The sequence below is a fragment of the Mchenga conophoros genome, linkage group LG7, assembly GCF_057382185.1.
Source record: "Mchenga conophoros isolate Kocher_MC1m ecotype Shallow Benthic linkage group LG7, M_conophoros_male_GT1.1, whole genome shotgun sequence".
Lineage (NCBI taxonomy): Eukaryota > Metazoa > Chordata > Actinopteri > Cichliformes > Cichlidae > Mchenga > Mchenga conophoros.
The window spans coordinates 19,655,430-19,672,029 of NC_140532.1; the positions used below are offsets into that span (position 1 = coordinate 19,655,430).

Genomic DNA, 16,600 nt, shown 5'->3' on the forward strand with positions numbered 1-16,600 from the left:
GACTGTGTCATCATTGTCGTCATCCAATCTGGACCACACACGCACACACGTGTGGAGAGTAGGAGTGGAGTGCCAGATCCGAGCTGGCCTGACTGGAGGAGGATGCGGTGCTGGCCTGTGGGGACCAGATGGCCCTCCAGCTCCTGCAGAGGACCCAAGAGTGTGAGATTCCCACGACAGCGCTTAAAAAAATCTTCTGAGCGCGTTCCACATGCTTTCATAAAGGTGATCAAGTATGCAATATCTTAATATTGACATGTTGGAAGGATAACATTGGTTATAACAGCAATTACAGCTCCATAAACATAATCCTAGGTATTTATTTACTGTCGAATTACCGAGAAACTATACAGTACAAATTTTACCAATAAAAATTGAACATGGAAAAAGAACAAGTTTAAATAACAGCAAAGACCTGGCTGCAGGACCTTGCTCAACATTCCACACCCGTGTTAAACAGCATTATGCAGCAGTGCCTGTGAAAGGATGTCAGGAACAAATGGTCTTACTGATCACCGTCAGTGATGCAACTCTGATGTCTGAGAACTAAACGAAATCCAATCTCTCCAACTTCCTGTGCACAAGAACACAGTTATTACTAATGCTTCATTTGACACGATCCTCCTTTCATATTCCTGAATGTATATTTAAAGGCAGTTGTTTTCTTTTGTTTGTTCGGAGGTTATTTTAGCTACACATTGGGGACTTTTGAGTGTCACAGCTGGGGAGTGGGGGAAGAGTGGGGTGGGGGCACTATTAACCAATCCAAAAACTAACACTTTCACTTTAAACATTTAATTAGTTTAGCCAGGTTTACTTTCCCTCCTGACTCATATTGGATGTTTTATTCTCCTGACATGTTAATTTAATTTACATCCATGGTCTCTCAGGTATTTCAAGTATTCAGTATGACATCACCGGAGAAGGACTCAGCAAAAATGTTGCAGATATTCCTTTTAGCTCCACAGATGTTTGACTTGCATTGACAGAATTTTTGGGTGAAAGAAAATGGCCCACATTCGTACCTTTTTTTGGTCAAGCAATCAAGTACGTGTACGTACGTGTTTTTCAAAAAGTCAAGATTACTTTCCTTGCAGCAGCCTCCACCAGGAAATCTTCATTGAGTTTGGCTATCGTGTGAACTAATACCCTTCATCCACGTTTTTGCTTCTGGACTGTCTTGACACAGTTTGTCAGAGCGGTGATGGTCTTATGTGGTGCAGATGCTGTCTCCATTAAAGTCTAAGTTCCAAGAAAATTTCTTGTTTGATGCAGAATCAGTTATATCCAGTATTCGATCGTATTTGATGAGTCATTTACATCAGTGCTATATCAGTTCACGTTTTTAAAAAAATCTTTTCTTTCATAAAGTTCATTTGATACAGTTACCAAAGAGGCCAGGCCGCTACTTTTCCCAATACTCTGAGCTGTCTGCCAAGTGCATTCCAGAGCCAGGATCAATCAACACCATTTATTTATTTTTTAAATCACTGAGGCAGCAGAGAATTGTCACAATTGTTGATCAACTACTTTAATAGAGCAGAAAAATGAACTTCTTCACATTTATTTTTTTTATTGTTCCTATGGGATTCTAAAACAGTACAAATCATGTGTGTTTTGGTTTCGGTAAGATATGCGTGACTTACAGTAAAAGGAAGGGAGAGTTTGTCTGCTGGAAAAGGTTATTTACATTTTTACATTTAAATAAATTTACTCAGTTTCACCATTTTCACCTTCAAAATAAAAAAAAAAAAAAAGTACAATTTGAAATAAAATATGGAAACCCACTCCATAACGTAAGAACTGTGTTGACTGCTCAGACACAAGTTTAGCAATGACGGGCCAGATTTATGCTCTGAGGGACATCTGTAACATCAGCGTCGTTACAGGTACCTGTTATTTATACATTTTGATGTATTTTTTTTTAAAATGAGAACAATAAATCTGAGAAAAGGTTCTATGAGGTAAAGCAGGGATGTCAAACTCCTTTTACATCATGGGCCACATGCGGCCCACTTTGATGTTAAGTTGGTCCGAACCAGCGATACTCCTCTCCTTCTGTCAGTGTAAAGACATTTGACTACACATTTAATCCCAATTACTATAAGAAAAAGAAGTGCAATTTTTAATTTTTCTACGTGATAAAGAACTGTAGCTGTTGGAAATGAGAGAAATCGGTCAGTGCAAATAAATAAATGTGTAAAAATTACAGAAAAAGCTTCTGGTGGCTCATTTACCCCCCGCGCCCTTGTAATTACAAAACTGAAGGTTTTTGTTAATTCATAGAAAATGCCTTGTTTTATTTTTATTTTTACTCATTTAAAAAAAAAAGTTGAGTGAGAAAACAGGAACCTTTTTGTTTTGATCTTTGTTTATCTGTTACATTATTACCAGTGTCTTATAATTGGCAATAAGGGAGATCTTCATAAGGGGAAATGCTATGTCCTCTTTCACATATCCCAAAGCCATCCAGTGGGCCAGATTGAGTCTTTGCTAGGCCAATTCTGGCCCCAGAGCCTTATATTTGATGCCCCTGCTGTAAAGGATGACTACGTAGCTTAATGATGGCACATGCAGCAGGTGAACGACAGCTTAAGGAGGAACATGTCTGAAACATGTTTGTTTTTCTTTGTAGATCTCAACTGATGTTCAAATAAATACAATAGTAAAGAAATAAGGAGTGTGAAATGTATTGGGCCAAAATCTTTTAAGTGTCACTCCACCTGGTAGTGTAGTCTTCATTTAAAAAAAATCTCTCCTTAATAGCAAACGCAGTATCGCAATGGTACAAATGAGCAAAAAAATGGCAACTGCAGTATTAGAAGTAACAGCCGAAAGTCAGCAGAAGGAAACCCATTTTTCCCACCCATTTCACTGGGAGGTGTGGAAAAGTGAATGGCTGAGTCTGGCTAAGTTAAAAGCGTGCGTGGAACAGAGCTGGAATGATTCATATTTACAGCAGCCTTTAGGTTTTGGGGGGGGGGGGGGGGGGGGTAAACACTGTACAGGTGTTCAGCCAAACACACTTAACCAATGTCTTGTGTTTCAGATTATTTACATTTTCACATTATTAAATATTGTGCATTAGTTAGTAACAGCAGTCCTGAGATGTCGTCATCTCATTCGAGAGTCCAGGTTTACAGGGTTTGCCCCCCGAAACACAGCTAAGAATTAAAAAAACAATAATAACAGTAATCATTAACAGCTACTCTTATGATTGTTTCCTTTTCAATATTTAAAAAAAGGGAGAGAGAGAGATCACCCTGATTGAGGATAATCAGGGTGAAACTGAGACAGATCAGGTTTTGATCTGAGCAGAAACAAAAGCACTTTTAAAAGGAGAACAAGGAATGAGGTAAAACTGCACATGTGAAGTTTTAAAAGGTCAAGGCAGGGTTGTGTTTCAGCGATGGCTGCGGTTTCGTAGCTTGGCTAGTTCTGCTTGTTTCCATACATGAGGGGAATGATGTAGACAGAGATGTCATCTCCGGAGCCTAATCTGTCGTTGGCTATCCTCCAGCCTCGATCCTTCAGCACCCCCCTCGCTCTCATTATGAGGTCTTGAGCTGCCATCGTGTACCTGAGGGAACGAAAGTGAGAAGTAGTTACGGTGTCAGCATCACACGGCGATATTCAATTAGATAATGATCAGAACAGGGAATAATGGCAACGTGCAGCCATTGAATAAATGCCTCTGCCCACAGTCAGAAGAAAACAAACAAAAATTTAAAAAGTAAAACCATTGAGGAAATAATCAGGGAATCCTGTTAATGAGCTGCTCTTTGACATCATTATCTGAATGTTTGGAAATTTGCGTAATCGTGAGAAGATAACCACGTTCACCCTCTCCAAACAAGACAGAGGTGAGAGGAAGTTCAGGCCTGTCTGCGACTGCAGCTGTGTGGGATGGGTGAACATGCCTGTGCTGATCGTCAGGGTCGCAGTTTGCCAGGAAACAGCCGACCGATTCAGCCACTTCCTGGTTGGAGAGGACGTCCCACAGTCCGTCAGTTCCCAGCACCAGAACGTCATCGGCTCCATGCTCACACTGTGCTAAAGGATAAACTCTGACCTGAAGTTAGAAAAAAAAAAAAAGAGAAGCAAGAATTGTAAAACTTTGCTGTTTGTACAAACCTTGTACACCCGTTACATATTTATAGACAGAAAATATTGTATAGATGGATTGTGCATTTTAGCCGTGTTTAACCTGAAAAAGCTGCTGCAACGCACTTTATAATGTGCTGCACATTCATCTGTTCAACATGCTCACTCTGTAATTAATGGACAGCAGTCTTAAGCCTTAGCCATGGCCTCCTAGTGGTTATCTTTAATCTTGAAAGGGTAAACTGATCCAGATTATATTCTAATACCAGGGTGGTGAATCTGAATTACAGCAATAAGAGCATTTAATAATTTCAAGACGGGATGCAACTTTAATACTTCAAAACTAACAGAGCAGAGGATTTGCTCTGTACACAAGGCTCAGAGTGAATCCTGGAAGTTCATCTCTGTAACTGATGGCTCAGCTGATACTCTATCACACAACATACTGCCTGTCAGAGGTGGGAAGCAATGAAGCACAGACACTTTATTACTGTACTCGAGCAAAATTGTCAGGTAACTGTATTTCAGTGTTTATTTTTCTGACAACTTTTTACTTTTACTCCCCACATTTTAACACAATTACCTCTGTTTTTTACTCCTTGCATATTCATGTACAGGCATGTTATTTTTTGGTTCATGCATTTTCGGGGAGTCATTGTTTTGTATTTGTCATTGGTGCTTATTGCATAGGATTCACTGCAAATCTTACTGTGCACATGATTCATTACATTATACTCAGGGGTTAATATGTTATAATATGTTAATAAGTTGTGATTGCAGAATACAGCACCTAAGTATGTATACTCCTGCTTAACTGACAAATGTATGTACTTCTGCCACCCGTCTTGGCTGTTTCATACAGGACATGTAGCTTCGGCACCTCTGCAGGCTGCTCTGCAACCCGCCTCAATCCCAGCTGTTTTTCTTTCTTCCTGTATCTGATTTAATCTGGGTTGTATCTGTTGTCACTGACGCCTCTCCTTTTCTGTGCTGCTACTCTCCCTGCTCCTGGCTTTCAGTGTTACAATGCTTTCCCACAATGCAATACAGAAGGCAAGCAGAGGAGAAGCTGGAAATGGCGTAATAATGAAACATCCGATTAAAGTACACCATCTTAGTGGTAAATGGACTGGTTTATCTATAGCACTTTTCTACTTTACTTGAGCACTCAAAGTGCTTCTTGCTTCAAGCCTCATCCACCCGCATTCATACAAGCAATTTTTCTACGCCTAAGTGCTTTCTATGTCTAACATTAACACTCAGAGGGTAACTCAGGATTTACTACCTTGCCCAAGGGTACTTTTTCCATGCAGAGTGGAGGAGTCAGGGATCAAACCACTAACCTTCTGATTAGAAGATGACCTGCTCCATCTCCTGAGTATACTATAATGTTTGCTAATGGGTCACTAACCAGTGACTTAAGAAAAAATGGATTACTGAACTGCTCCCGAGTGGAGCCACGCTGGCCATCTTTTACACAGTCACTGGTACTGTTCAAAGATTTGACAGCTTAGAAACCAAAATTTTCATCTATCATTAGCGCTACATGCCAAGTCAAGGGATTTCCAATTTCATTGTTGTGCTTCAAGCAATTCTGGACCAGAGTGCTGGACCACCCAACATTTTTATTGACATAAACTACTGAGATTATAAGAAGAAGAAAAAAAAAAATCAATGGCAGCCACAGAACACAATGTAAACTGTTTTGTGGATTACCTGTACTGTAACAAGTCTCTTAGTGTGGATATCTCTACATGAATCTCTCAAAATATCAGAAGAAAAATTACTAGGATGATCTTTCCATTTAATCTCTACTTTCTTAACACATCCGCCTCCATATACTTGTCTAAACAATGTTGATGGTCTCAATCCTTCAAAGATATTCTGAAGCAGGGAAACTCGTGTTACTGTGGCAACTCTGGTGAGGCACAGTCTTTTAAATTACTATGGGCGAACAGAAGCATACTCTGAAACAGCAGGCAAAAATAATACCCAGTGGCCTTGGATGGCTTTTGTTTGGTTGCTTCAAGTAATTCTTTTGCTACTGTGGAGGCGTTGCCTATTCACAGCAGGCACACCAACTTAGGCTACTTTAAAAACAGAACACCACACGCAAGCAGGGAGAGTCACTGTAAGATTATCAAAATGAGTTGTGTGTGGATCACAAGGCTCCATGTTGTGGGGAACCTTGAGATGAACAGTAAGTCAGGCTTTGAAAGAGAGAAACACAGCGAGACTATCAATCTATGAGGCAGCATTCCTATAGTATGTCAAGAAAAGGGAAGGACCTGATCCTCTGATTTTTACTCAAATACCCAAATTCTATGTCAAAATGACTCAAACTGCCAAGGTCAGCCTGTTTTATTTATTTTTTATTCACAACCTGAGAGAAGTCTGTAATTCTAACTTGACAGTGTGCAGGGAAAACATGTCCCCGCAGGACGTTTTCACATTCCCTGCAGGGCACTCTCCCACACATTTCTTTGAACATATAAACTAGTGGATGTCAAAATAAGTCAATATCAGGAAAAAATTCTTCTTTTTGAATGCTTGTATATCTCCTGTGAGAGGCCAGTGGTCTATCCAAGGTGTACCCTGCCTCTCACCCTATGACTGGGATAGGCTACCCTGAATTAGCTGAAAAACCTGAAGACGGCGAATGGGTTTATTAAAGCCTAAGTTACTTTGACAGTGACCTTCAGTTTGTGTGTATTTTGGGGTTCATCTTCCTATAATACACCACAGATTCTCTATGGGGTTGGGGGTCAGGTGATTTGGTTGGCCAGTCAAACGCAGTAATAATTAGTAGTAGTCCTGGCACTTTGGCAGAAACTTCACACTGGAGTTTAAAGACCTTTTTTCTCCTCAAGACTGTAGGACCTTGATTTTCCCATAAAATGCTAATTTTACTTTCATCTGAAGAGACTTTGGACCTCTGAGCTACTGAAACGCTTCTTGCTTTCCTCAGCTCATGTCAGATGCTTCTCCGGTTCAGGCATGGCTTTTTATTAGCGTTTCAGTAGCCTCTTTCCTGAAGACCATCTGTATGTGGTGGCTCTTGATCCACTGACACCATTCACTCCTTGTGAAACTCTCCCAGTTTGTTGAATTTACTTTTCTTAACAATTCTCTGAAGGCTGCAGTCATCACTGTTCTTTGTGCACAGCACTCTGACAACAGTCATGCCTTTCATAGTGACCCTCTGTGACTTCACCCTTAAGCCGATGTTTAATTGTATTGTTATTATTTTTCTTCAAAAGAGGCTATTATGGCCCCTTAATGCTCAGGAATACCACGTCTTTCATATAGAAATCATGTTTTTATGCTCTATCTGGAAAAACCTTGACTTCACTCATCTTATAGGAACATCAAAAAAAGGAGGCTGAACTATGACTGAACTTTGAGTGCAATGAATTAAAGATCAAGAGAATGTGCAGGTTTTCATGACTACTGCAATCATTTGCAGTGGATTCCTTCTTGCAATCCACTGCACTGCAGGGACCATCAACGCACACGTTGACCACACAGTTCACAGTCCCTCCTGTTACTGGCTATCAGCGGTTACCTCTGCGCTCTCGTTATATCAGGCGGCTGACACAACGAGGGTAATATAAAACTAAAGAGCCCCTCTAAAACACTAATGTTAACATACTGCCACTCTTGTTCTGACTTTTCCTTTTATTCCGTTTTCTCTCCTCCCCTCCTGACACATGCTCAAATGCAAAGGATTTTAAACCCTAACCCAGACTTTGGCTCCCTTCCCCAGAATAACTTAACATATCTCTCAGATTTTAGTCATTCAGCAGCTACGCAGCAACAAGGCCAAAAAGGAGTAGGCACAGATTTCCTCACTAACAGTCCAAGCGATGTATGTGCCACAAGAGTGCTCTGCTTTCATCATTCTGTATTTGTGTACCCACACACCCACTGTTTTATAGCAGCAACTTTATGTAACCTGACGGAGGATAGATGCTGTGAAGTGACCGATGAAGGTGACTCTTTGAGAAGAGTGAGAAGGTAAAAAACAATTACATTACAACTGCTAACATCCAGGTTTTTCTTCTTCTGCTTTGTGACAGACGATGTAATCATTGCATTTGATGCAGTCATGTGAAAAAGTGTAACCCACAGAAATTGTTCCTATTAAGGCAGGTTATAAACTCAAGTGAATAGCACACAAAATTCATATTTTGTAGACGATTTAGATTTTTTAAGTGGCTTTAAAAATAAGTAGGTACATTTTCAGATTTGTTGCCATAGATTCAAACATCCTAAAGTGTGGTAGATGAATCCAAGATACTGTCTGGCCACAGTAACATTAGACCTGATTGGTGAGACATGGGCAGCTCTGTGGGAGAAAAACCTCATACAAGCTATAAAGGACACTGACAGAAATGTTGTATTTTGGAAGTTGCTTCGCTGCCTCAGATACTGGGCACATTGCAGTCATTGATTCAAATATGTATTCCGCACCATATCTAAGAGTGTTAGGAGATAACACAAGGCCATGTGAAGAGCAAGGTTTGCAATTTCATTAAAAGAGCACCTCTCTAACTGTTGAGCACAAGGAGTGAGGATTGATAAAGCCTTCAACTTGTGCTGAGGCCAGTGGCCGGGGGAAGCGTTTTAGTTTAGGGAAGAATAGATTCAACTGAATAGCAGCTGTTTCAAAAAGAAAACCACCTGTGAAAAAAAGAGAGAAACTGAAGATAAAAGAGGATATGATGATGCAAAACAAACCTCAAATGCCACAAAAGCTTAAGGCATTCAAGTTTGAAGGTTTCACTGTGGCCCCATAGTCCTCCAAAACGCACATTATCGGAAACCTTTATATATGTCGTACATACAAAACGGCCCAAGAGTTTCAGAGAATTAGTATCCTATAGATAAGAACTGCAGGAGAAAATCCACAGAAAGAACTGAAAGACTGCTGTTTACAAAATGCTTTTGTAATCTGTAATAGTTTGCCAAAGGAGGCCGTGCAGTGTGTGGCCAGTCTTTGCTCTTACTTTCTTATTTTGAAACTAAAAACGATGGAAACAAAAGTAGTGCGCTCACCGTCTCGGCTATTTTTGCATATTTGCTGTGGTTGTGTTTGTTAATATCATCGTTATCTATAGTCAGTATTTCAACGATTGTCAAATGTCTGGTTGCTCAGACAAGCCATAAAAGCCAACAACCTCCCATGGGATGTACTTATTTTTTCACATGACTGCATATCCTTGAGAGCCTAGAGGGTGGTAGAGCCTGTTCTTGTCAATACTTGGCGAGAGGCCCAAACCCACTGGACAGGTCGAACAGAAAAGACTCTGAATCCTTTTTCCTTCTTTGCTGTAAGGCAAAAATTCTAACAACATGACCAAGGCAGACATAGAGAAGGACACAAAAATGTAAAACTGGAGCGTACCTCTGGGCAGCAGGACAGGAAGGGCTTAATGTAAATGTTGGAGTCGTGCACTTTGAGACTGTGGTCTCCGAGGCCTCTCGTCACCCCGATGGTCGCCAGCACGCGAGCCTGGAAAAGATCAGAGGCATTTAAAGCACAGCCTCCGTATGAGTCAAACAAAGCAGCAACAAACTCTACGAAAGGCATTTTCATTTCTGCCCATGACTGATCGTCTTATAATGAGTGAGAGCTTATGTAGATGTTATCTAGAAGGCCACCGTGGAAGCCTTTTTAAACTCGGGTCTCCATTTTGAAGCTTGGTCATCATTTCTGCTCTTCGTCACAGACTGCAGAGATCGGAGAAGCTGACGACACCATGACTGGTGAACAGTTTAGAAACGAGCCAGAGGTTTTGATTATTTGAATCGCTTTGCTTTTAGGAAAATCTTACATCTAAAATCTTGCATAAACCACCATGTGTAGAGCAGGTCGCACATAAACCAGGAAGATAGATGTCAACAACATCAGCCTGTGGTAATAATTCTACCATTCATTATAATTTTTCCAAATATTTGGAACATGTGGTTAACATTTGGGTTTGTTTAATTATGTCTGTGGGTTTTAGACTTCAGGCACTGACTGCAAAGTATTAAAAACAGCCCTTAGATTTTAAATTATGTTAGTTTGCTAAATTACTTTTGAGCCTCTGAAAATGTGGGATTCTGTATAAAAAGAGTAAATGTAGCACTTTGGATCAATCCACTGAGAGACAGACAGCCATTAGGCATCTAGAGCCAATTCAGAAAAACTAGTTAAACTAACTACATGTCAGAGAGAACATGCCTCACAGCAACAGATGGTGGGTTCAAACCCAGGACCTTGTTGCTGTGAGGTATCAGTGCTAACCACTGTACCACCGTGCTACGCTTTTTCCCCCCCTCTTTAAATCCTGCAATTAAAGCTGAAAGTCTGCACTTCAATCACATACTGATTGTTTGATCCTCCCTGAAGCTGATTCATATTGTCTGGAAATCTCTACTGTACAGAGAAAGAACTTTTAGGCACGAGCACAAGAGGAGCCGAGTAGGACTGAGCTTGGATCAGTATGCAGAACGACGCAGGGAGAGTGTTTTAAAGTGGTGGAAAGGTTCCTCCAGCAGAGAAAGGGGTAAAACATCCTGGGATTAATTGTAGAGTGCCGGTGCCCAGAGGGCGGCGCACCAGGGGCTTTGAAGTGTTCTGGCGTTCCTCTCTCTCACTCTATCTAGCCATCCATCTCCGCTCCTCACTTCAAAGGGAGAGGACACGACGTGGGCACCGGCAGCTGCGCCGGGGTGAGTCTGAATGCGGTTGTGGGCACATAGAATACTGTAGGGGTGACATCTTTCCCCTGCTGTCAGTCAAACTCAAATCTATTTTCTGTACGTATGGAAGTGAAAACTGGGGAAGAGCACGGCGAGAGCATATTCGGGTCTATCACACTGCTCCTTTGACCTTTTCAAGTCAAAAAAAGAGAGAAAGGCTCCTACACACCACTGCATGTACAGTGTAACTGAACGAGGGGGAAACTCTTGACCTTTTGTTTTGTGTCATTTCCCTTTTTTCAGCGTTGACAAGATTTTGTTAGTACAAGTCAGTGTTTCAGTATTGATATATTCAGTTAGCATATGTTACCTTTCATCAGATCCATCTAACACACGACTCAGATAAGACCATCACATTAGACCTCTGTCTATTTTTTTTTTGTTTTTGTTTTTTAAATTGGCTGAAAAACATAATAATAAGTCCTTGGAGAGCTCGTTTGTGCTACAGGTTGTGCAGGATTCAAAAAGGCCAGGAATGTCTCTACACAGCGATTTGGGTGATGTGAGGTCGGGTGTACCAATGATGCCCCGGTGAGCTTTGATTACATGCATGGCACATGAGGCTGTGGAAGCACTTCTTACCTTCTTCCCTTCACCGTAGATCAGGGGAAACTTTAGGTCATCTTCCTCTATGGTTTTATATGCCCTGTGCAAAGAATACAGAACACGTTAATGTTTTTTTTTCTTCCTGTTTATAGCAGGCTGCACACACACATGCCCTAGAGATACTTCACTTCCATACCCCCACCCCCTCTCCTTCCCACAGGCCCTGCTGCTGACATGAGGGGACTGGCACAGAGAGAGAAAAGGCAGAGTTAAAAATTCACACAAACACACAGAGATCCTTAGCTTAATTCTCTCACTTTCTTTCCCCCCCCCGTTTCTAACTGATCCTGTGAAGGTATCCCTAGCGACAAAGAAGACGCCTGCACGAGACAGTCTAGGTGCACTGTTGGTTTTCTGCAACTGTCTGTGGCGCCTGCGCATGTACGCCTCTGAAGGTCTGAAAGTAAAGCAGCTAAAATGATGCAAGAGAATCCACACTTTCCATTCTCCTGTTCTCAGAGCACTCTTTAAACTCCCCACGCGAACTAATGAATAATTTACCATCTTCACACTGGGACTAGACAGAGCTGCGCTGTGAGGAGGAAGACTGTACAATGCTCGCTGTATTCATCTCAGATCTAAGCGATACACTTTTCACCTTTACAATTCGGAAAGTCGAAGTGAAGAAACCCAGCACTCTTGCTCCTGGTGCGTGTGCTCCTATTCATCTGCGAGCAGCTGTACTTCACAGGAGCAGCTGTGTAACTTTACTGTACCAGATACATAACAAAACCCAGCCAATTTCCACGAGAGCTGCCAGGTCAGAGTTTTCCATTCAGAACTCGCACCAGGTGCTGTGAATAAAATTCTGGCTCTTGAGCGAGCGCTGACTTGGTTGAAAATACAATTAGAAACACAGGTTTCTCTTTATTTTAGCTGTCAGATCACAGGGAGCGAGGAAAAGAATATTCAGAATGGTCATAAAAGTGGCCTAACGTGGATCGGGGGATGCTTTTCATGTAGGGAAATTTCCTGAAAATAAATGTTTAGTTTGAAAAGCTGCTAAAAAGACAAATGTTTCATTTGTGAATGTGACCCAAGTCTGCCCAGCACACCACAGTCCATGTACTTCAGATTAGCGGGGACCAGGATGGTTTCTACATTACTGCTGGTTTCACTCAGAGAGACCATATGTTTCCACCTTAGGCGAGCGCTACACTGCTGCACTCAGCACTTTTTTTTTTTTTTTTTTTAACTGTGAAAGCAAGAACTATCACAGAGAACACAGCCCACAAACACAGGAATACAGTCTAGAGCCTCATCTAAGCGAGGAGAGCTGTATTACCAAATAAGAGCCTTCAGAAGGATTTCCTCATCAGTTTCTTAGATCTAAAATAGCACGACCGATGATACGAAACTTAAAACCATCTACCAAGACAGGATTCACTGTTTTTGTTAGGAAAAAAAAAAGAAAGAAAGAAGAAGAGGTGCTACTTCTGCTGTGTCACTCAAAACTTCTTTTGTTTTACCCTTTCACCTTCAAGATTTGTTAAATCTCCTGAAAAAAACAACAAAACTACGACACGGAGACACGCATTCCTGTCATTATTTCAAAGATGTCTTGGATAAAATCCCCAGAGCCTGCTGTCAGGGACGGCCTCCCCCTCGAGACGAGTGTTTACAGCGAATCCAGCCTGTCTGACTCGAGATAACAAGAGTGTGACAGGATGAGAAAGATACACATTAATCCTGTTATGATACCTGCTCCTTGCTCTGGGACACTGAGTTCTAAAAACAGCAAAGAAAGTTGCTCAAGGGCCGCGCTGTTTCACCACACATCACATCCCTGTGGTCACATCCTCACATCCCCTGAGCTTCCCAGCTCAGGGGATGTTAGAGGTGGGCGAATGGAACCAGATATCGACATTATCAATACTACCGCTGGAATTGGTATCAGATCAATTGGGCACGTCTATTTTATTTATAACCTACAGTAAAGTGCTGTAGAGGCAGGTGCATTTACACTCCAGATCTTCAAAACCCCAAATCAAAATACATGAAACGTAAAGTAAAAATAAAAAGAGGGATTTATTGGTGAAAATGGGTTCAGAATTGGCAAATTAATGATGATTCATCTCATAAATCTCCCCTAAATGACCTGCCTTTTATTGACCCTGTATTTACTTGGCATTGGTTCAGTATGAAACTTTGCAGTATTGTAAAGCACCGCAGGATGTTTGGTTGCTTGATACATTGCAGCATGTGACTAAAAGGGGGGCGGGTACACCAGGGAAAGAGGGCAGAAGGGGTTGTATCATGTTTTCCCTGTAGGTGACTAAAAGGTGGACAGGAGGGAAGAAGGTGGTGTCACCTCCGCCCGCTGCAAAGAGGGGGTGACAGAAAAACATTGGCAGTGCATGCACCGCGTCATAACTCGCTTGCACACTGCTATATATACACACCTGTCAACAGATACTGAGGTGACATTGTAACGGGCCGTGTCAGCACTGGATGAGTCACACAAATTAGTGCAATTGACAGTTGGTTTTTAAAAAAAAACAATTTTTTTGGTCAACCTTGATAGATTGAGTGGTGCTTTCAAGAGCAAAGCAAGGCCAGAGAAAATGGCAGTGACCCAGCGACTCCTCTAATGCAAGCTGTAGGCATCAGTCATACCAATACAAAGCCATAATGGAAAAAGAAAGAAGGAGCAGATGGAGGGCTGGAAGACACAGAGATTCCAGGCGGGCGAAATTAATACAGCACTTTGTGAAGTTTTCAGCACTATGGCTGTTTAGACGCATCGCACGCTATAATCAGGGAGATATCTAATCAGCCCCCAAATTCATTCATTCTGCAGCTTGACAACAACCCAAAACATGCATCCACAGTCATGAAGAACCATCTCTAGCAACAAGGAGGCCTGCAACAGATGGTCTGGCCCCCACAGAGCCCCGATCTCAGCGTCTTGGAGTCAGTGTGGGATTACATGAAGAGAGAGAAGCAGATGAGACGAGGCGCGTTTTCCCGAGATGCCTGGAAAAATCTATTTGCCAAGTACCTTGAAAAAAGTGTTTGCCCACAAGAACCTGGTATTGTTTTCAAGGCTGACCATGGTATTTTCTTTTTCTTCTTACATACAACACTCTGTAAGAAGAAAAGTATACCTTAAAGACTTTTGAGTGAATGCCACTGATACGACTGTTTGTGCTTCACAACCATTCACTGTCATCCACCCCTTCCCTCCTTTGTGACCAACACAACATACCAATCATCCTTCCTTCATCTGTTTATCAATTTTTACATCTTACCTCAATCCACTTACTTCTTTTTCCTTACTTCAGTCACCCACCCCTCTTCCCCAACCTCCTTCCCTCCCTCCACCTGCCCGCCTGCGTTACCGCAGCTTCTACATTACGGCGAACACGGCCGACTGCTCAACATCCATCATTCTGGGCAAATAACACAGCCTTCCATGCCGGCCAATGACCACTATTACAGCCGACAATGCCAACGCCAGAACCTCAATCTGGTCCAACTGGCCGAGGGAGGGGAGGTAAAGAAAGCAAGGGAGGGAGACAGAGAGGTGGGCTGCAGGCCTGTATGCCTTCATTAGACTGCAGCCTTGATCACGGATGCCTTTGAGGGAATTGGACGCCAGCGTACGCCTACGCGCTCACAGCATGTGGGCACACAGGCTGCACATACACATATACATGCACAGACAGAAAGCTGAAGAAAGATTAAAAAAAAAAAAAAAAAAGATCCTCTCTCCCTATACAGCATATAATCTGCACCTATAGACGATGACACAGTTAAGTCAGAGCCATGCACTTCAGATCAATTAGCTACAGCAGCTGACAGGGTACTAATTTAAGACCCAGACTTAGTCCGGGTGAAATTGAGCCATAACTGGGTTATGGGTAGAACCTGATTAAAAATACATCACAGGCTGTTTCTGCTGCTCAGACAGTAAGCAGGCAGACTGAGTGAGAGTTTTGGGCCCAATAAGAAGTGCAGCCACTGACTGACCTACATCTGCTTGAACTGAGCAGAGCCATAAAACACAACTGCATGCAGGTGGAGTCAAAAAAATATATCCTGCTCAACTCTCGTCAGTCACCCACTTCATCCTCAGTTCACGCTTTCCTTCGATAGAAGTGTCTCTCCTGTAAATGCATCTGCATAGCAATACTTGTAGTTTTCTAGAAACAATACAAAACACAAAACACACAATAATTAGCTCTGCCAGTCATTGCATGGATTCTGCTTAGTATCTCAGCCAGCTCGGGATAGACTGCTGCCAACGTATGTCGCAGTGCAAGTGACACAAACGGCACTGAAATCCTATTTAAGAGCCCAGAGCATCCTGACTGAGATGCAGAAGTCTGATTAGAATCACATTAAAAAGCAGGCTTTCTAAACTGAAATGCCTTTTCCACTAGTTTGGGGATTTTTAATAAGGGATCATTCTACATATCAACTTAAATAATCTGTAATTATTAATAATGGATAAAAAACTGTTTTTAAAACTATATTTAACTATATTACACGCTCTCAGTGTCAGCACAGGTTACCAGTTCAATTTCCTAAAACAGTGAGTCTTTTCTAAGAATTAGTCACACCTCAAGTAGAGCACCAATACTGACTGTGGTCCACCACCACGAACCAGATACGTGAATAATAATAATAATAATGATAATAATAATACACCTGCACCTTCACTTCGAAACAAGCATCTGGTTTTGAGCGTTATATTTTTCTCACCCCCTCTCTCTTTACGTGTGTCTGTGTGTGCTTGCATGCATGAGTCATTAGTTAATAAGAATACAATCATATCCACAAACTTCATAAAAGGCTCTCTGAAGGTCTTTCAAAGATTTCCTTTGGATATTGGCTGCTTTGTCACTCGTTTTCAACCCCATCCTTGTACCTGAGCATTTTTGGAAGAATGTTTTTTTCCCCTTGTTAAACTGACTTATGAATTATTCAACCTTTAAAAGCGGTCAAATCGTTATCAGGATGTAAGGAGGAAGTCAGCTGAGAGGTACAACAGTGAGTGTCTGTAGCCAACTGTAAAACATGGCAGAGGCTCGGTCATGGTTTTTGACTTGTCTAGATTTTGATTCGCAATGCAACACCATTCGGAAAGCATCTGATTGGCTGAATTTATCAGCGTGGCAATGAACCCAAACACACC

The 16,600-nt window shown here is 41.8% G+C and overlaps 1 protein-coding gene across 2 annotated transcripts in view; it reads right to left on the reverse strand.

Moving 5' to 3' along the window:
• Window positions 1-1,930: 1,930 nt before the first annotated feature.
• The window catches only part of ppm1h (protein phosphatase, Mg2+/Mn2+ dependent, 1H), a 38,470-nt gene continuing 23,800 nt past the window's right edge, over window positions 1,931-16,600 (reverse strand). For both annotated transcript variants that reach the window (XM_085282784.1, XM_085282783.1), the window contains 4 exons: window positions 11,437-11,500; window positions 9,512-9,619; window positions 3,921-4,072; window positions 1,931-3,580 (listed from right to left, as the gene is read on the reverse strand). In XM_085282784.1, the coding sequence (XP_085138910.1) occupies window positions 3,433-3,580; window positions 3,921-4,072; window positions 9,512-9,619; window positions 11,437-11,500 (472 nt within the window). In that variant the 3' untranslated portion in view covers window positions 1,931-3,432. The remainder of the gene's footprint in view (window positions 3,581-3,920; window positions 4,073-9,511; window positions 9,620-11,436; window positions 11,501-16,600) is intronic.